Source organism: Acomys russatus, chromosome 2 (genome assembly GCF_903995435.1).
Source record: "Acomys russatus chromosome 2, mAcoRus1.1, whole genome shotgun sequence".
Classification (NCBI taxonomy): domain Eukaryota; kingdom Metazoa; phylum Chordata; class Mammalia; order Rodentia; family Muridae; genus Acomys; species Acomys russatus.
In genome coordinates this window covers 42138506-42158915 of record NC_067138.1, presented here as the reverse complement: position 1 = coordinate 42158915, position 20410 = coordinate 42138506, and the positions used below count along the sequence as shown (strand labels likewise).

The 20410-nt window shown below is 35.3% G+C and overlaps 1 protein-coding gene across 1 annotated transcript in view; it reads left to right on the top strand.

The window, feature by feature from the left end:
• Positions 1-20410, top strand: part of Cnbd1 (cyclic nucleotide binding domain containing 1) — a 332377-nt gene that overhangs the window by 231408 nt on the left and 80559 nt on the right. Inside the window, exons 10-11 of the mRNA XM_051155903.1 lie at positions 2241-2350; positions 4179-4329. Coding sequence (XP_051011860.1) covers positions 2241-2350; positions 4179-4329 — 261 coding nt within the window. The remainder of the gene's footprint in view (positions 1-2240; positions 2351-4178; positions 4330-20410) is intronic.

Here is a 20410-nt window from a genome sequence, read left to right as displayed (position 1 = left end):
ATATTACAAGTATATTCATCCTAGTTTTAACAGATATGTTGCATAGATAGATAATATAAAATAGATAAGGTCTTTAAAAACTCAGAGACATACAGAATATGGCATTTGGGGATGCTTTTATTATTTTAAAGAATCATTGACAATAAGACAGGTTAATTTTTGGCAATACCCAGCCTGCCTTAAAGAAGATAATGAGCATTAAAGAACCTCCTTATGAAGATAGGTTCAAATATGGTAAACCAGCCACTGGGCAAACTGTTCTTGTTTTGGCCACTGACAGGATTCTGCCTAATAATGCGCAAGCTTACTCTGCCAAGACAGTGTAAGTCAGTCCTTGGTAGTTTCTGCCTCACAAATATATGTCAGATATACTGGGACAGAAGGCTGACAATGATCCTCCAATGTTATAGAAAGTTTGGCGTAACTTCAGGCAGCAAACTCTCTGTCATTTTTTTTTTTCATTTCGGAAGCTGCTGTTTACTTGGATGATTAATTTTATTCCTTCTTAAATCTCTGATGGAGTTGAAGACCAGATAGTTTAATTTTACAACTAAGCTTGGTTGTTTAGGGGTTAAGATGTTTTTAGCTCTAGATCGATGCTCTAAGTTACTAGAGATGAGATATGATAGATATTGATTTACACTCAGAATTTTAGATTCTCCAAGATAGGAAAAATGTTTTCTTCAAGGTTGCCAATTATAAGTAGTCAAAACATTATGAATGTAAAACCTATATAATTCCTGAATGTTTCAATGTTTCATGGTTGGTTTTGCTGTATGTCATTTATTCTCTCTTTCTTTCTCTCTCTCTCTCTCTCTCTCTCTCTCTCTCTCTCTCTCTATCTCTCTCTCTCTCTCTCCCATACACACACACACACATCTATCTAATCTATCTATGTGTGTATAATAATATAAATGTATATGTAAAATTAATTTAAAAGGTGAACATTCACTTTAAAATATTTAAAATTAAAAATACAAAAATCTAAAGATTGACTGGTATAATCACCTAATAGTCCAAATCTTATAAGAACACTTACATCTTTTAAAAGTCCTCATCAATCATTTTGCTATACTTTAATACTTTAAATACAGCATTTTGTATCACGTATGGCTTCCAGTATCAGAGGTACAGGCTCATGGTTTTGAATTTATACTGGATTTTGCTTATGGTACTTCTTATTCTTCAGTGATTTTTAAATTAAGTTTCTAGATACAGTTGAAATATTCTAGAAAGCCCAAGATTCAAAAGTCACAGTAATAATAACAAATTCATATATAATATTTACTTTGTGGCAGACAAAGCAAAGTGCATTTTATATATTTACTAAAGAAACATCAATGACAGGGGAAATTAAATTTCTTATTACAAAGCAATGCTGAAAGTTAAAATGAAAAAGGAAAATCAACCATGAAATTGTATAAAGATCAGATTTCCAAATGCCAAAATAAAAGAGCAGCAGTATTAAACATAGTGCAGTGTGTTGGAACTGTGAATACCTGTCCCCCCAAAATACCAAAGATACACAAAATAAAAAGATGGGAAACTTTGAAGAAACTTTTGAAGAAAAATCTTTAAAAAAAATCCTGTGTGTTTGAAAAAGCACTTAGAGTCTTTCTATCTCTCCACCTTGCTTCTCCACCTGGCTTATCTGTCTACAAGGAGCAAAGCTTGTAAAAGTTACATAAATTTTATGAAAACACATGGGAACTGAGAAGGCTTCACATTAGGCCAGCATGTCACATTAGAATTATTTTAAATCTGGTGTGTATGTACCTGTGTGTGTAAACACACTTTAGTGCAGTTGCCAGGGGTGGCCAAAAACATTAGTTTTTCCTGGAGCTGAAGTTACAGATGGCTGAGATCCACTTGATATGGGTGATGAGAACCAAACCTTTAATGAAGCACTGGACTCTCTTAATTGCTGAGCCATCTCTCCAACACCTAGAAATGTTTTTAACATAAAATTCATCAAATGATGAAGGTGTGTGCTTCCCCATATTGCCCTTAATCTCCCATACTATAAATGCTAGGACACAACTGCCTTCCTGACAAAGCTTTGCCTGTTCATTTCTATAGCATTACTTATTTCCCCACATCAGGCACACCCTTAAAATTCTCTCTGCATATGTAGTATCTGGAAAGTGGCATTCAAGTAGGCTAATTTTTATTGTCATAATGTTCACAATGATTTTATGTCAGAAGCATAAATTATCTCTCTCTTTCTCTCTCATTTCCAGTATTAGTTGAAAGTGGAACTGTCATTTCATTTGTGGGCTTTATTAATTCCGGATATTGTGACATTTATAGAAATGTTGTGGGACTTGTACATCTACAATTAAACAAAGTGGTAAGTGTCAACTTACTTGCTTATTTTAATAGTTAACTGCTTTAATGAATAAGGATGCTGTATTGTGTTTCTCATGCACATTGAACATCATCTTGGTTTATTTAACAAAATAATAGTTGAATAATTTGGTGACTCTTTATTTTCATAATGATCCGTAGGATTCAGAAGTGAAACGTGGAGTAAGATATGCTGATGTATAAGTCGCAAAATGACCAGCAATCACAGTAGAAGATATTTCATGTACTTGTAGGAGGAATTGAATGTGAAAGTATAGCAAGGTACCCCGCAATAGAACAGAGGGGAAGATGAACTTTGACGGTGTTCACCTTTCCCTCTAGATAGCCTCAGTGAGAAAGGAAAACCTGTCTACACAAAAACTCACACTAATCCTCACAGTGTCTGAACCGGAAGCTATCTAAATACCCGTTGACAACTGAGTGGAGACAGTGAAGTATATTTAGATAAAGGACTGCCATACAGAGTGAAAGAGAACCAATAATAAGTGTAAGTTGTATGAATTCCATACAGACATTCAATATGTATCTCATTACATACATACATACATCTCATACATATAGTGGTGTGGAAACATCAAAACCCAAATGCACAATCTACTCCTTTCACTTTTTTTTAACTAGGCAAAAGCGAGTCATAGTAACAGAAAAAGAATAAATGATGATTTCTCTTATACCACTTAATAGGATTTAATTAAATATAAAGACTAACTTATACTCTCACTTTTTTGTGATATTGAATGTAAAAGTATACCATTTTCAAAAGTGACCAATATTCAAGCTGTTACGACTTGATTTAATACATTTACTGAAGACTTCCTCCTTTTTCAAGTGCCTGTCAAATGCCCGCATTGTGGGCAGATTTGTTTTTCACTGCGTACTGTTACCTGATCATCTTACTTTTAGTACTGATTAGATCTCCCAAAAAAAACCTGTCCTCTCTTCAGAACCACCTGTTCTGAAACTATGATAAAGTCTTCTGCAGGAGTCCCCTGATTTGAAATAAATTACTAGATTATTGAAGTAAAAACATTATTCTTACTAAGAAAACATAATAGGTGGATATATGACTCATTGAAAGAACACTTGTAATATGTACAACACAGTTAAGAGGAAACATGGACACAGATTAAAAGAACAATGACAAGAGAATTTCTGTCTCAGTTAACCCCATCCCGTATACCTACAATTTTTCATCCTCATCCTCCCAGTTACTCCTGTAACTGTATATTCCATCTGTGGCTGAAGTTCATCCCAACTGGTAGTTCACAAAATATGGTTAAGTTTCACGCTTGTCACAAAAGTAGTAATCTAGGGGCTTTGAAAACTTGAAGTAGTCCAACATTTCTCAGACATCTTAATGTATTCAAGAATAAGATTCAGAGAAGTTAGGTGACATCAAGCCTGACCAACTAAGTTTGAACTCTGGGACCCAATAGTGAAAGGGGAGAACTGAATCCTGTAAGTTGTGCTCAGTCCTCTACCTGCATAACATCATCATCATCATCATCGCCGCCACCACCATCACCATCATCAATCATCAGCACACTCACACGTACTTTGAATAAATAAACATGAAAATAATGCAAAAGTGGCATAACTAAATGACAGTGCTGTCAGGTCTCTTGCATATACTAAAGTGTCTTTGAGTGTATTATTGCTTTAACATAAAATGAAATATAAATGTTTAAACTGATTTCAATAAACTGGATTCCTAAATTCTCTTAGCTAGATGGCCATGAATAACTGAATTTCTGATAATAATGATTACGTGACTAATTTCATGAAGCCGGTATCGTACATATCTTTTTCAGAAAAAAGTTAAGAAACTTGTTTATATGGGTAAACTGAAGGAGAAGACGTCCTTTGGTGAGATTAGTGTTCTTCTTCAATCTCCCTTCACATGCACAATTATCACTGGACAAGAAGTTGAGATGACAATTATCGAAGATAAAGACATATTCAGTACGTACATGAATGTCCTTTAGCTGTTGTGTCACTTAATCAGCTGAGTTTTTGAAAATGGCAGGGGTTTTGACTCACAAACATTAATGCTTTGATTATAATTAAAGAATAATGACATCACCAGAAAGTTAAACATTCAATTGAATATAAGCCCAAATGAATAGTGGTTAAGTCACAACACAGTGGTGCTCTGTACATTAAAACTAAGGAATGTCATATACTAGTTAATGAAATAAGAGACGTTCCTGGACATAAACATTGGTGAAATTTTTACTCATGCTAATTCAATGAAACAGAATTCCTGGCCCCAAATTTTGAGTATTCATATGCCTCCTGGTGAATGTGCAACTTACACTTGCTGAAATTTTATTCAAAATGAAAAAACTAATCCAATTTCATGTGTCTGCTTTTTAAAGATGTGGCTTTGAAGTGGTATTTGTTAATTTTCTTCCCCTTTGTGTCACTCAACTACAACTCCCTAGATGTTGTAGACCAGTTAATGGCACCTACTGACTACTAATTAAAATAATATTTCTTTTTTTTTTTGCAGTGAATTTTTTTTATTAATTTATTCTTGTTACATCTCAATGTTTATCCCATCCCTTGTATCCTCCCATTCCTCCTCCCCCCCCCATTTTCCCATTATTCCCCTTTCTTTACTAGATATGTATTACATGTTTTTCCTTCTAGAAACATCCTTATACACATACCTGGAAAAACTTTTCACCATATATCTGAGAATTGCTTAGCCCCATCAAATTCACTCATAAAATTAACCATCAAACGCATGGATGCGTTTCTTTCCAGCATGTATTAGATTCTCTTTTGCCACCTGGTGTCCCAAATGTAAATAAATAGTATAAAACAGATATTAAATTGCTCATGTGCATGCAATTCATCTTCTAAAATCTATTCTACAATTCATTTATTTTAAGATTGATTTCACAAGGCTATGCCATGTTATTTCCTTAATTCATTAGTCCCAGGGGGAGAACTACGATTAGGCACTATAGTTCCCAAAATTTCTAAGGAAACAAAATAAGTTTAACTGCAGAAGGTATTTATATTTCTACATTCTAAGCTTTTCATATTTACTTCAGGAGAGTTAAGAGTACTTTTAAAATAGCAAAGACAGTTCTGGTTAAAACAATGCGTGAAAGGAACATATTTACACATGAAAAGTGAGCTTTAATTTGTAGTTTGTGTGCTTGTCTGTTTGTGGGTGGGGTCTGTATGGTGGTGGGGATGGAACCTAGGGCTTAAAGGATAGTAGGTAAGTATAAACATAGTATATCCTTAGTAGATAAGTATTTAAACATAGTAACACTGAAGCACTATTAATCTAAAATTTGTTTCTTTCGAATTATTTTAAACACAATGTGTTGCTTGATAGTTTATATACATACACAGTGTAGTGTGATTGCTCTCACCCCATTCCATTCCACACCCTTCTTCAAACCCTGTCAACCTCACACTCTTAATAGAAGTCCTTTTTATGTCTTTTTATTTTGTGGACCATTGAGCTTAACCACTGTCATCCTTATGTCTGTGACTTTGGAACTGTCAACTGAAGGCTGGTGAGCTCTCCAGTAAGTGACTCCCTACCCTCCAACATCTAGCAGTGGCCTAAATGGTAAAGATCTGTGAACAACTCCCTTACCCATGACTGACTCTTCACAGTACAGTTTCATGCAGACTGAGTGCAGAACATCTAAACTGATAAGAGATCATGATTGTAATGGCTTTGACATGCCCAAAATAAATATTTCACCATACTTCCCCTTCAATTCACCTTTTATATTTATTTTGCCCTGTTTGCCAAAATGTTCTCTGACACTTAGAGAGAGAAGTGGTATAAATGTCTTATTAGGGAGGTGCATGAAACAACCAGATATTCTTCTGTTTTCTTTTTTATTCTTCTCTCAAACATTACATCCCAATGTAATTTTCTCTCCCCCTACTCCTCCCATTCTTTACCCCACCCCCTCCTCCATATCCGCTCCTACACCTTTTATCTTAAAAAAAAGAGCAGGCCTTCCAGGGGTGGTCACTGGCCCCTGATAATAAAATGCAATAAAACTATGTACTATATACAAAATTCTATAACAGTGAATTAAAAATAACCTTGTGAGTACAGTTAAGGCATTAAGCAGGCAGAGTCGATGGCAAACTTCCAGGACAGGATAAAAAAGTCCTCAATAGTTCCTGCCTCACTAATATGTCTGTCAGATGTATTGGGCCAGAAGGCTGAAGATGATGCACCAAAGTTATAGAGAGTTTTGGGTGACTGCTCAGTCAGCAAACTGTCTCTGTCATCTTCTCATTTGGGAAGCTGCTAACCTACACTCCCTGTATACTCAGGTAATAAATTTTATTCCTAATAATGTCTCTTACATGGTTGAAGAGCAGATAGTTTAATTTTACAATTAAGTTTAGTTTTTTAGGAGTTGAGTTTTTTTTAGGTGTAGATAGATGTTGTGAGTGGATAATAATGAGATATGATAGATATGTGATTTACATTCAGAATTTTAGATGCACCAAGATAGGAAAGATATTTTTTTCAAGGCTGCCAAATACAAATAACCAAATCACTATGAATGTAACATTTATATAATTCCTGACTGTTTCATAGTTCTTCTTGCTGTATGTAGTTTTTGTATATATGTGTAATGATATAAATATATATTTAAGTAAATAAATAATAAGAAAAAGAAAATGAAAAAAAAAAAGACTTCCTCTAACCCTCATATTAAGCTGAGTAGGAGGGAAAGGGTTCTGTGTGCAGACAACTGAGTCAGAGACAGTCCCTATGACAACTGTTGGGCATCCTACAAGAGGACCCAGTTACCCAACCACAATGCATATACAGAGAACATACCTCAGGCACATACAAAGTTCATATTTATCACTTCAGTCTCTGTGAGGCCCTATGGATCCGCTTAGTTGATTTGGGAGGCCATGTTCCTGTAATGTTCTCTATCCTTCTAGGTCTATAATCATTCCTCTCCATCTCCAGGTGGGGGGCTCCCCTGGTTCTGACTAGTGTTTGTCTGTGGGCCTCTGCATCCAATTGGTCTAGGTACCGGTCTATAAGCAGAATACCATTAGAAATCATCTCATTGCCTTTTTATTTCATTTGATAGGTATGTTTGGTTCTATCTTTTGTCTCTGAACTGTTCTGCCTCCGGTTCCTGGCCATCCAGGCAGATGCTGGTGTTGGCTACTTATTGCCAGAGATTCAAGTTGGACCGAACATTAGTTAGCCACTTCCAGAAGTTTTGCACCACTATTATCCCAGCTCATCTTGCAGGCAGGGCAGATTGTGTGTAGGTCAAAGATTTCATGGCTTGGTAGATGTCTCAGTCCCAATGCCCAGAGCCTTGCTTGGTTATATAAGATGGCCAAGTCAGGCTCTGTTTCAGCCATTAATAGGAGATTTCCCTAGGGTTACTCTCACAGATTCCAGGCAGTTTCCATAGCATTAGATTTCTTTGTCTCCCTAATGGCTTCTGATTTCAGTTGTCTCTCAGAGTACTCTCTTCCTCACCCTCCCACACTCCAAACTCAATGTTTCTTGGTCCTATTCCCATTCACTTCTCATCCACTAGAACAATCTATTATGTTTTCCTTTCTCAGGGAGATCTCCGCATCCTTCCATGGGACCTTCTTGTAACATAATCATCCTTTACTTAACAGCTAATGTTCATGTATAAGTGAACACATATTATGTTTGTCTTTCTGGGTCTTGATTACCTCATGCAGGATGATTTTTTCTAGTTCCATCCATTTGCCTGAAAACTTCATGATATCAGTTTTTTAAAAAGAGCTGAGTAATACTCCATTGGCCATTATGAATAAAAACACTATAAGCATAGTTGAGCAAGTATCATGGTGGTAGGATGGAATGTCTTTTGAGTATAAGCCCAAGAGTGGACAGCCTTGTTATGTTCCTGACTTTAGTGCTTTGTGTTTCTCTCCATTTGGGTTGATGTTATCTATAGGGTTGCTGTAAATTGCTTCTATTATGTTGAGACATGTCCCTTGAATCCCTAGTCTCTCCAAAACTTTTATCATGGATAAATTGGATGTTATCAACACCTTTTGTGCATTTAGTAGATCATGTGGTTTTTCTTTCTTCAGCCTGTTTATTTAGCAGATCATATTTATTGATTTAAATATGTTGCAAAATCCTTGCATCTTTGTGATGGAGCCTACTTGATCATGGAGGATGATCTTTTTCATAAGTTCTTGGACTTGGTGTACAAATATTTGAGTATATTTTGTTTTCATATCTATGTTCATAAGAGAAAGCTGTCTTAACTGCATTTCTTGCTTGGATATTTATATAGCTTAGGTATGAGCCAGGGTTACCACATGGTAATAGCAGCCATTTAAAAAGAATTAGGGGTCTTTATGTTCATATTTTTTGGAATTATTTGAGGACTATTGAGTTAATTCTTCCTGGAGAATCTGGTAGAATTCTGACCTAAATCACCTCGCCTTGTATTTTTTTTTGGTTAAGGAACTCTTAATTACTGCTTCTATTTAACTAGGTGTTACAAGTCTGGTTAAATTGCTTATCTGCTCCTGATGCCACTTTGGTATGTTATATATGAGGAAAGTTATTGCCCCCTGTCATTTTTCTTTATTTTCACTTTTGGTGGAGTACAGGGTTTAAGGTAGGTTCTTATCATACTCTAGATTTTCTGGGTATTTGTTGTTCTGCCTTTTTTTTCATCTGTAATTTTATTTACTTGGATTTTTTTATTCCAGCTTTTTTGTTAATTTAGCTAAAGATTTATCAATTTTATTTATTTTTCCAACTAAATCTCTGGTTTTCATTGACTATTTGTACTTTTTTAAAATTGTTTTTAAACCTGTGTTGATTATTTCTGGACGTCCACTATTTTGAGTGCTATGTTTTGTTGGTGTTGCTGTTCTAGATCTCCAGTGTGTGCTGTTTAGTTACTAAGATGAGATTTTATCAAACTTTTTGTGTAGGCACTTAGTGCTATGAAGTTGCTTCTTAGAACAACCTTCATTGTATTGCATGAGTTTGGGTATGTTGCATTTTCATTTTTGTTGAGTTATTAAGCTTTTTAAAAGTCTGTCTGAACTCAATGTTTACTTAGTATTGAGTTGTTTTCATGAGTTTGTAGGCTTCCTGTTCTTTCTGTTGTTGATGATGTCCAGCTTTAATCTGTGGTGGTCAAATAGGATGTAGGGTATTATTAAACTTTTTTGTATCTACTGAGACTTGCCTTTTTTTAAGTATGTGGTTAATTTTGAAGAAAGTTTCATGAGATGTTGAGAAGAAGGAAAATTCTTTTGTGTTTAGCTAAAATGGTATTACATGTGTGTTAGGTTCATTTGGTGTATAATGTAAGATAGCTACAGCATTTCTGTTTAGTTTTATGGATTGCCACATGTGATGTGCAACTCTGTGAGGGTCAGTATGTGATTTAAGCTGTAGTAGTGTTTCTTTTGTAAACTGTGCATAAATGTTAAGAATTGCAATGTCTTCTTGGGGGATTTTCGCTTTGAGGAGTATGCAGTGTTCTTTCCTATCTCTTTTAGATAGTTTTGTTTGAAATCTTTTTGGGGAGATTAAAATGACTTTATCAACTTGCTTTGGAAGTTCATTTGCTTTGAATATCTTTCTACATCCTTTTACCCTGAACTGATGTCTGTGTATGTTTGATGTTAGGGCATATATTTTTTGATACAGCAGAAAGATGAATCCTTTTTTTTTTTTTTAAGGACATTGATGTTTTCAATGAGAGTGTTTTGATTCCCATTATTTTGTGTTGTGATATCTGCATTTTTTAAATTTGATGGCTTGAGATTATTGATTCTTTGTGTTTCATTGACGTTAAAACCTTGAAGTTAAAGTTTTACTTCTTTTTTTTTAACCAGGAGAGGTTTTTTTAAATTAATTTATTCTTGTTACATCTCAATGGTTATCCCATCCCTTGCATCCTCCCATTCTTCCCTCCCTTTCATTTCCCCCTTAATCACCTCCCCTATGACTGTTCCTGAGGGGGATTACCTCCCCCTGTATATGCTCATAGGGTATCAAGTCTCTTCTTGCTAACCTGCTGTCCTTCCTCTGAGTGCCACCAGGCCCCCCCCTCCAGGGGACATGGCCAAATGTGAGGCACCATAGTACATGAGAAAGTCATATCCCACTCTCCACTCAACTGTGGAGAATGTTCTGACCATTGGCTAGATCTGGGTAGGGGTTTAAAGTTTACCGCCTGTATTGTCCTTGGCTGGTGCCTTATGGCCATCCAACCAAAAGCAATCTACATATTCAATGCAATCCCTATCAAAATACCTACACAATTTTTTAAAGACATTGAAGGTTCAATTCTGAACTTCATATGGAAAACCAAAAAACCCAGAATAGCTAAAACAATCTTGTACAATAAAAGGTGCTCCAGAGGATTCTCCATACCTGATCTCAAAAAGTTTTACTTCTATCACCTCCTGGATTTGTAGATAGATACTACTTATTTGGTTTTATATTGTATTTTTCTTTTTCCAGCTATTGTGATTGAATATTCTGTTGTGTATTGTAGACTGGATGACATCTGTGGTCTCCTAGAGTTCATTAAACATCCATACAGGCTCTTTTGGTATTTAGTATATTATAGTATCTCCATTGAAGAGTCATGTTTTGTTCAAATATGTCTGCCTTTATATGTTATTTTGTTCTTTTTTCCCTAGCATCATTTAATAGGGTTTTTTGTTTGTTTGTTTGTTTCTTATGTTTAGAGTTTAGTGATTATATTTCACGGAATTTCATTTCTGGTCCAGTCAATTTGATATGCTATATGAGTTTAGTTCACAGATAGGGACCTCCTTTAGGTTCATATTTAGGTTAGGAAATTTTTCTTCTATAGTTTTGTTAAAAAATATTTTCTGTGTTCTGAATCCGGATTCTTCTTTTTCCCCTATTCCTATTATTCATGGATATTTTATTTTCATAGTGTCCAGGATTCCTAGAAGTGTTCTGCCTGGATTTTTTAATTTAACATTTTTGATGAAGGTATCCATTTTATCTATCTTATTTTGAATAACTGAAGTTATCTCTTCCATATCTTGTATTCTGTTGGTGAGGCTTGCATTTTAAGATCCAGTTCTACTTCATAAATATTTCATTTCCAGTTTTCTTCAGTTTGCTCTTTAGTGACTCCATTGTCACTTTCATGTCTTGATGTGTTTTCTTCATTTCTTTACACTGTTTGTTCACATATTTGTATATTTTGTTAATGTGTTATTTCATATACTCTTTAATGACATTAAGCATATTCATAATACCTATTTTGAAGTCCTTTCTTCTGCTTCAGTTATATGCCATTTTCAGGTCCTCCGTCAGCCGGGTTGCTGGGCTCTAGTAGAAACACATTTCCTTGCTGTTGTTGATTGTGTTTATTAACACTGGTATCTAGGCATCTAGTTTTAGTATGACTGTAATGTATAACTGGTCTTGACTTTATTGAATGTGTATTCTGGCCCTTGGCTTTTCTTGCTCTCTTTGGTGCTTAGGAGCCTGTGGTGGCTGCCGGTTGTCTGGTAGAGAGTGCATCTGAGATCCTGCCAATTGTCGCTACTGTGGATTCTGGGTAGGTCTTATTTCTGTGTATTGGGAGCTAACACTGAAGAATGGGGATAGGCTAGAAGGGTGGAGCTGAGAGACCTCATAGAGGCAGGGAAGTTGAGTACGCCACCAGGATCTGTGTAAACTCCTGGGAATGGAGCAGAAAGGAAAAAGAGGCCAGAGCAGGTTGTCTGCTACAAGGCTGTGAGAAAGTAAGACTGAATTTCTGGTCAGTAGCCTGGAATGTCTATCTGTAGGATATGGTGGCTAAGACAATGGGATAAGGTAGTGGAGTAAGTTTATAGGAGAATATCTGCTTCCAATGTGGCCAGGAAAGAAGGGAGGTTACAGCAGGTGTTCTGCTACAAAACTAAGGATAAGACTCGGGGATTGAAATTGGAGGAGCAGAGGAACAAATAAATATTGTCTTCCTGATTCCCTGGCAGGGAATGACCAATGGGTTCCCAAGAAATGCCTGACCTTCAGCTATTCTTGACAACTGGGACACCCATGCAGCCATAGAGCAGTTACAACCAAGAGAAGGTTCACTGATTAAAACCGTTGTCTTGGGTTAAAATAAAAAAATATTAAGTTAGCCAGGTGCCACATCAAATTAATAAATTAAAATGACAGTAGTAAGTCCCTCCACTTAGGATCTATGAACTAGAAACCCATACATTTTTGAAATAAGTTAACAATACCAGACACAAAAATTCGCTTCTCTGCAGTGACAGAAATCACGTGAGAGTGACTGTATATGTATGTATGTACATCCATCAAACATGCTACTGTTGTGCTACTGGACCTGGAGCATGCTCCTATTCAGATTTCTAGAAAATATAAATAGGTTCTGTTCTAGGGTTTCATAAAATTGAAACAAGATATCGATCATATGGTACTCTTTCATATTAAGCTTGGAGAAGATGCCATTACCAAGATATTTGACAATGGTAGCTTTTCTTCTTAAACATGCTAGAAAGAGTTGCTACTTGGTTTTGAAGTTGTCAGGTGTGATAAACCACGTGATTGTGATCTATCTAGTCATTCTCCATCTCAGTTATGAAGAATCCACTCACTTTCACTTGTGTTTGAGCTTTTCTGTCATCCTCTTCTCTACAAGCCAGATAACATTCTCGTTTTTGGCCACTTGAGAATTTATGGTAAATTATATGAAGGTCTATATAGAAATTCTCTCCTTTAGTCTATACTTTAATTTCCTTTCATGTGTGTGTCAGAGGCTTGGTTATTCACAGCTAATTTGAAAAAAAAAGTGTACTTTATCAGATATACTGCGTTAGGTACTAAGCTGAGGTTTGATTCTACCCTGTGACTATAGATGCTGGGCCACTCAGTACTTTACATGATTTTAACTAATATAAACAACAACCGTAAAAAACAAGTTCACCTAATATACTTTTTTTATAAAGCAAGAAATGAGATTATAGTTAGGGTAAGTGATTTTAATGGTCTTTTTCTGATACTCTGAGGGAAACATCAGTAGTTGATTGATTTTTGTTAACAACAAACCTTATGAAGAACCATAGATTATATCATCAAGGGAACATCCAAAAGCCTCCTTTATAAGATTTCTTCTTTTCTTAAATTATTAAGGAAAAACATCTAAGGTATTAAAAGTCTTTTAGAAGCTGAATAATGTCAGAAAACAGCCAATTGCAATACATTTATGTAGCAGATGAACATGACAAAGATAAATCTAGAGAAAACATATATAGCAGGTACTTAAACAGGAGATGTGACATTTGATTTTTTACACAGGGCCAGATGACTTTGCTAATTTTGTCCTTCATCAAATCACAAAAGCCATTGCTCATCTCATTGTATCATGGTCATGAAGACAGATCTCATGTGAAGCTTGTAGTCTGTGTACATTTTTAGTAAGAGAAGTATGTAACCTTGTTATGAGTGGAAGATGACAGTTGTACTCTCAAAACTTTCTCATCTCTTTCTCCGTGACTTTCTTCTATTATGGCTATCAAGGACTAGAATAGGGGCTTATGGTCAGATCTCTGCTCTATAGGCCACATTATCAAGACTTTGCTTTAATAACAAGTTAGTTGAGATGCCTCAAAAGTCTTGTTAATCCTTTGTTTCCATGTAGATATTTTACCTTACTTATATGGGCTTTAGCCAGCTTTTTAATAAACCACATCGGACAATGGAAGAATCAATTTCACTCCCTTTGAAACATTAAATTCATGTTGTTAACATTCACTTAGCAAATTGCATAAAGAACTGGCATCTTAGGTCAACCCTGTCACTTCACACCTCTTACTTGAATGACCTGTTTTCTTTTCTGTGATTGAAAAAGCTAAAATGCTTGTTTATATTATATTTTATGGTTACTTATGTAATTATCTCTTCCGATGAATATCTTTTTTTGTCATGTAAAAGAAAATTACTGCATACTACCCTTTCAGTGTAAAAACGTCATGCTTTTTTTCTTGTAGAATAACTTGCAGGTGACAAGTTTTCTCAGTCATTATCTAAGGTTGCTTACTTATCAATCATTTTGAAGATAAAGTTTTTTAGATTCAGAATTCTTGGCTGACGTGCTCTGTCCAAGCATTTCCAACACATTCCCTCTCTGCCTTCTGCCTACTATAGCTCATAATGAGGTTTATTGCTTTATAGTCATTAACTTTTCTACAAAATGAGTCACTTTCTCATGTTTTGCATGCTGATGTGTCTATTTGTGGATATTGTCAGTTTATTCCACTTGATGTTCAATGAGTTTTCTGATTATGTAGATGAATATTTCCATAATATCTTATATATTTTTAGTTATTATCTCTGGTCATCACTGGAGAAATGGGAAATTATTTATAAATTATTTGTATATTTAATGATTCTCAGGCACTTCTTAAAAATCTGACATTGTAGTGTCGATCACCAATGTAAAGTTTTTAAATACTACAATATAAATCCATGCTAGATATTATATGATAGATGATGCTGAAAATAGTTAATCCAATAAAAAGTCTTTGTGAACTTAAAACTCTCTACAAATAGTTTCTTTTTTCTTTTATTTTTATTGTATGATTTGTTCAAATTTATGATATCTTCCATATCAGAGATTACTCAAACCCCTAAACTTCTATGTAGTAACGTTTTTTAATTTTTTCTTTTTTGGGGGGTTCCTTTTAAAAGTTTTTTGTTTTGTTTTGTTTTGTTTGACACAAGCTCTCTCTTTGTAGTCCTGCCTGTCCTGGAACTCATTATGTAGATCAAACTGGCTAGCTTTGAACTCACAGAGAGCATCCTGCCTCTACTTTCAGAGTGCTGAGATTAAAAGTATGTACCACCATGCCTGGTTTCATTATTAATATTTTAAATAATTTCAATAGACATGAAAAAGTCTCTCTAGATTTGTGGGATAAGTTCATCTCTTTTTGTGAAATATAAATTTTACAGATGACTTGATAGATTCAAATATTCTATGAGTGTGAATTTCATAATTACCTAAACTCTTTTGTAGATCCTCTGGGCCCCAGACCAAGTAACCTAATTTTCTCTATAATAGAATCAGCTTCTTTTCTTTTTTTTTTTGCTCGTGTTTACTTTTTCTCTTCCTTCGTGTGTTTTCCTCTCCTCCTTTTTCTCTCTTTTTATTCTTCCTTTTCTTTAGCTTGTTCCCCTCTTCCTCGTTCCTTACTTTTTCTTCTTTGTTCTGTTTTTGGAAGGATTTGAATGTAGGCCAAGCAATTCTCAAATACTAAGCAACCTACCCTGACATCAAATTCCAGGCCACCTTGCCCCAGCATTCTAAGTACTACGATTACTGTTGTCAGTTACTGCATGTGGCTAGACAGCACGTTTCTTTATGGAAATATGTAAAATTATTCCTTTTTCATTTCCATTCTCTATATTTTAAATGAATTTAGTTAATTATGATTATATACTGTTCTTATATCAGATTTCTTACTACAGATATAGTACCATTGTAAAGCATGACTTTATCAAATGCCTGGCTGGATGAATTAGCTGAGCAATAAAAGCAGAATTTACATATTTTAAAATAAAAATGAAGGTTTAATGGCTCACCTTTTCCTTTCAGGATAATAGAAAAAGTATTGTTAGGAACTATATCTCCCCTAAGATGATTAATGTACACTAATGTTTTTACCTACCCTGATTTATGGGAGTTTTACATCAATGGACTTGGCAGAAGTTGCCACCTATGTAAGTACTGTTGAATTAGAAATCTGACCCTGACTGCCAATAACATCATTTAAAATACAGCTCCAAGGTGTTTGCTTTAAGAAATAATTACAGAGGTCTTGATCTTTGTTATTGCTTATACAGATATGAAACATTTTAGTACAATACAGTGTTCAAATGTAATCCCTAACTTTTGATGATTTTGATTTCTCAATTTTGTTATAACACCTTAAACATACATTTGTTTTAGGCAAGAAATTTTAGCTGGTTAGGTTATATAAAGCTAGGGCTACCTTGTTTTTACTTAGAAAGTGTTTTGATGCTCTATAATTATAATTGTAGAAAATAAGAAATAATAAAAATGTCTATAAATAAGAAATTACCAAGCTGTAAACAGACTATCTTGTTAGTTAAACAAATACAATATTGATCAGACATCAAAATCAAAGAAATCTCACGTATGGTGAAAATCTTTTATTTATACAAATTAATTTTAGGCTAAGATAATATAAAATTTTAGTCCAACTTTTTATGTAAAGTTTATGAATCTATGTTTTTGCAGTTGTTATAAGACTATATATAGAGAAATATAATTTTATAAATATTATTGTAATTTATTATGTAACGGTAGTATTATGTTTTAGCTCAGGAGTCAAGTCTCTAGGCTTACTTTTGAGGGTCTGTCTGGATTAAGATTAGCCTGTGTTTGAAGCCAAGTGGTGGTTGTGTACCCCTTTAATTCCAGCACTTGGGAGGCAGAAGCAAGTGGACCCCTGTGAGTTAGAGGACAGCCTTGTCTACAGAGAGTGAGTTCCAAGATATTCAGGGCTTCACAGAGAAACCCTCACCTCTCCCTCTCCCCCCCCCCTCTCTCACACACACATACACACACACACACCACACAAGTTTAGCCTCTTAGTATATGTGTGTTATTATCTTGATAAATTAGTTGATATAAGGAGATTCACTGTAACTGTAGGTGGGGACATTCTCTGTGTGAGCAATTCTGAACTCTATAAAAATGGACTCTGCAAGCTGAGCACTAACACACTTGCATGTATTGTTCTCCATTTTTGGGGGGCGGGGCGGCGATGACATTTTATTATAATTTATTCGCATTACATACTGATTGTTTTCTGCTTTCTTGAATCTTCCCATTTCTACTGTCCCTTAGGTCCCTTCCTCATCAGCCCTATTCCCTTCACCCAGACCTCTGAGCGGAGAGGTTACTCCTCCCCCACAGTCTGACCACAGCCATCACGTCTCATCCAGGCATCTTGCATCCCCTTCCTCTGTGTGCCTCCGTGGTCTCCATGCCAAGGGGAAGTGATCAAATCAGGAGCACCAGAGTTCATGTCAGAGGCAGTCTGTGCTCCCTGCTACAACTGTGGAGAATGAGCTGTCCATTGGCCTTGTCTGAACAGGGGGTCTAGGTTCTCTGAATGCATTGTCCTTGGTTGGTGCATCAGTTTGTGCAGCAACCTCTGGGTCCAGATCCACCTGTCTGGTCTCCTTGTGGGGTTACTGAACCCTCTGGATCCTTCCTTCCCCCATCTCTTCCATACAAATCTCAGCACTCTGCACAGACTCCAACAGCTTGTCCCAGCAGCTGTCCCAATCCCCTGCTGGGTTGAGTCTCTCAGAGAACATCTATGTTGGACTAATATCCATTTATAAGTGAGAATATTCATGTGAGTCTTTCTAGGTCTGGGTTACCTCACTCAGGATGATCTTTTACTACATCCATGTACTTGCCTGCAAATTTCAAGAGTTCCTTGTTTTTAATAGCTGAGTAGTATTCCATCATGTGAATGTACCAGTTTCTTTATTCATTCTTCAATTGAGGGACATCTAGGGGTTTTCAGATTCTGGCTATTATGAGTAAAGTTGATATGAACATAATTGAGCAAATGTCCTTGTGATATAATAGAGCGTCTTTCAGGTACATACCCAGGAGTGATGTAGCTGGGCCTTGAGGTACCACTATTCCCAGTTTTCTGAGAAAGCACCAGATTGACTTCCAAAGTGGGTGTTCAACTTCCACCAGCAATGGAAGAGTATTCCCTTTCTCTACAGCGTTGCCTGCACATGCTGTCATCTGAATTTTTGCTCTTAGCCATTCTGATAGGTATTAAGATGGAATCTCAGAGTCTATTTGATTTGCATTTGCCTGATGCCTAAGGACATTTCTTTAAATGTTTCTCAGAAATTCAATATTCCTCTCTTGAGATTTTTCTCTTTAGCTCCGTGCTCTATTTTTAATTGGGTTAAATTTTGTGAGTTCTTTATATATTTTGGATATTAGCCCTTTGTCGGACGTAGGGTGGGTGAAGATCTTTTCCCAGTCTGTAGGCTATCTCTTTGTTCTGCTGAGAGTGTCTTTTTTCTTACAGAAACATTTCAGTTTCTTAGAGCCTGAGTTGTTGGTGTTCAGTGCAGGAAGTTGTCTCCTGTGCCAATGAGCCCAAGGATCTTCCCTACTTTTTCTTCTAAAAGATTTAGTGTGTCTGGCTTTATGTTGAGGTTTTTATTCTATGGGTCTATTTCCATTTTTTTACATGTAGGCATCCAGTTAGGATTTGTTGAAGATCCTATCTTTTTTCCATTGTATGTTTTTTGTTTTTTTGTCAAAAATCAAGTGTCCATAGATGAATAGGTTTATTTCTGGGTCTTCAATTTGATTCCATTGGTCATACAGCCTATTTCTATGCCAGTGCCATTGCTGTTTTTAATTGCTGTTGCTCTATAGTTCTGCTTGAGATCTGAGATGGAGATTCTTATGGAAGATCTTTTATTGTACTGTATTTGTTTGGCTATTCCTTGTTTTTTCCCCATATGAACATGAGAATTAACCTTTCAATATCTATAAAGAATTGTATAGGGATTTTGATAGGGATTGCATTGAATCTGTAGATTGCTTTTGGTAAGATGGCCATTTTTACTATGTTTATCCTGCTGATCCATGAGCATGAGAGACCTTTCCATCTTCTGACATCTTCAATTTCTTTCTTCAGAGACTTGAAAATTTTTTCATGGAGGTGTTTCACATGCTTGTTTAGAGTTACACCAAGATAATTTATATTATTTCTGGCTATTGTGAAGGGTGTAGTTTCACTAATTATTCTTTCTTCTTTTGAATGAGAACATTATGTGACTAGCTCTATCAAGATTCTGTGTCTGTGGCTTCCCTTCCATGATTGATTATGTCCTGGAGCTATGAGTCAAATAGGTGCTGTCTCCTATAAATTACATTTTATTGCATGCTTTATCACAACAACAAAAGAAACAAAAGCACACATTATTAACAGGACATTGTTGATTCCTGATTTATGTTGTATTGCCAAGGGTTGATTAATCCTTCCAAATTTCTGCAGTGTGAATTTGAGGAACCTACTATAGCCATTAAAAAAATCAGCTAGACTTTTGAATATTATATATTTATTATATGTCATGTTCCACTTTTGGATTGTTTACATTATTTTGTAAAATAATCCTGTAAAGTCATTTATTAAATTATTCATTGAAAAGGCAGTAAGAATTTAGACAACAGTGTGTCTGTCAACCATGTATTCAAATAAACGAAAGCACTGAAATGTATTTGTGGTAAGGAATGTATACTAGTTTATACTCTGTCACAGAGATGTTTTATGATAGGACACTGTAAATGGTTACTAATAGTTAATCTTCTTCTTAGGAAATCATTTAATTGACTGAAATATGTATTGTAAGAAATTTGACAAAGTCACTTTTACTTACAGAATTATCCACAAATAATAAACATAATTCAATTAATATAATAGTTTCTAAACCAAGTTCCTAATAAAATTAACCTTAGTAAATTAGCCACTGAGAATATAAATTTGATTTTCTGTTCTTGCTTTCCTTTACAAATATTTTTACTAGATTTTTGTGATTCCATATAATTTACTTTGATCCTTTTACCCCCATTACTGCCCTTAACATTTCTCATAGCTATTCTTAACTTCCTATCCCCTGACTTTTTGTTCTCCTTTTTTTAGAATCATAACTCATCCACTACAATTTGTGCTGTTTATATATTTCTGAATATGGGCCCATTCACTAGACCTCTAAAGAAAACAGATTATCTTCTTATAAGCCATGCCTATAACTTTTCGGTCAAAGGTGGTGGCCCATGAACTCCTCGCTGCTCTATATAAGAATGCTGATCGGATTGGTAGTATGACGTTTTTTTCAGGTCCATAAGTAAACTGATCATGTCATATCCAAAAGACGCTTTTCCTCTAGATGCCCTGGCGTCTGGCTCTTAAAATCTTTGTA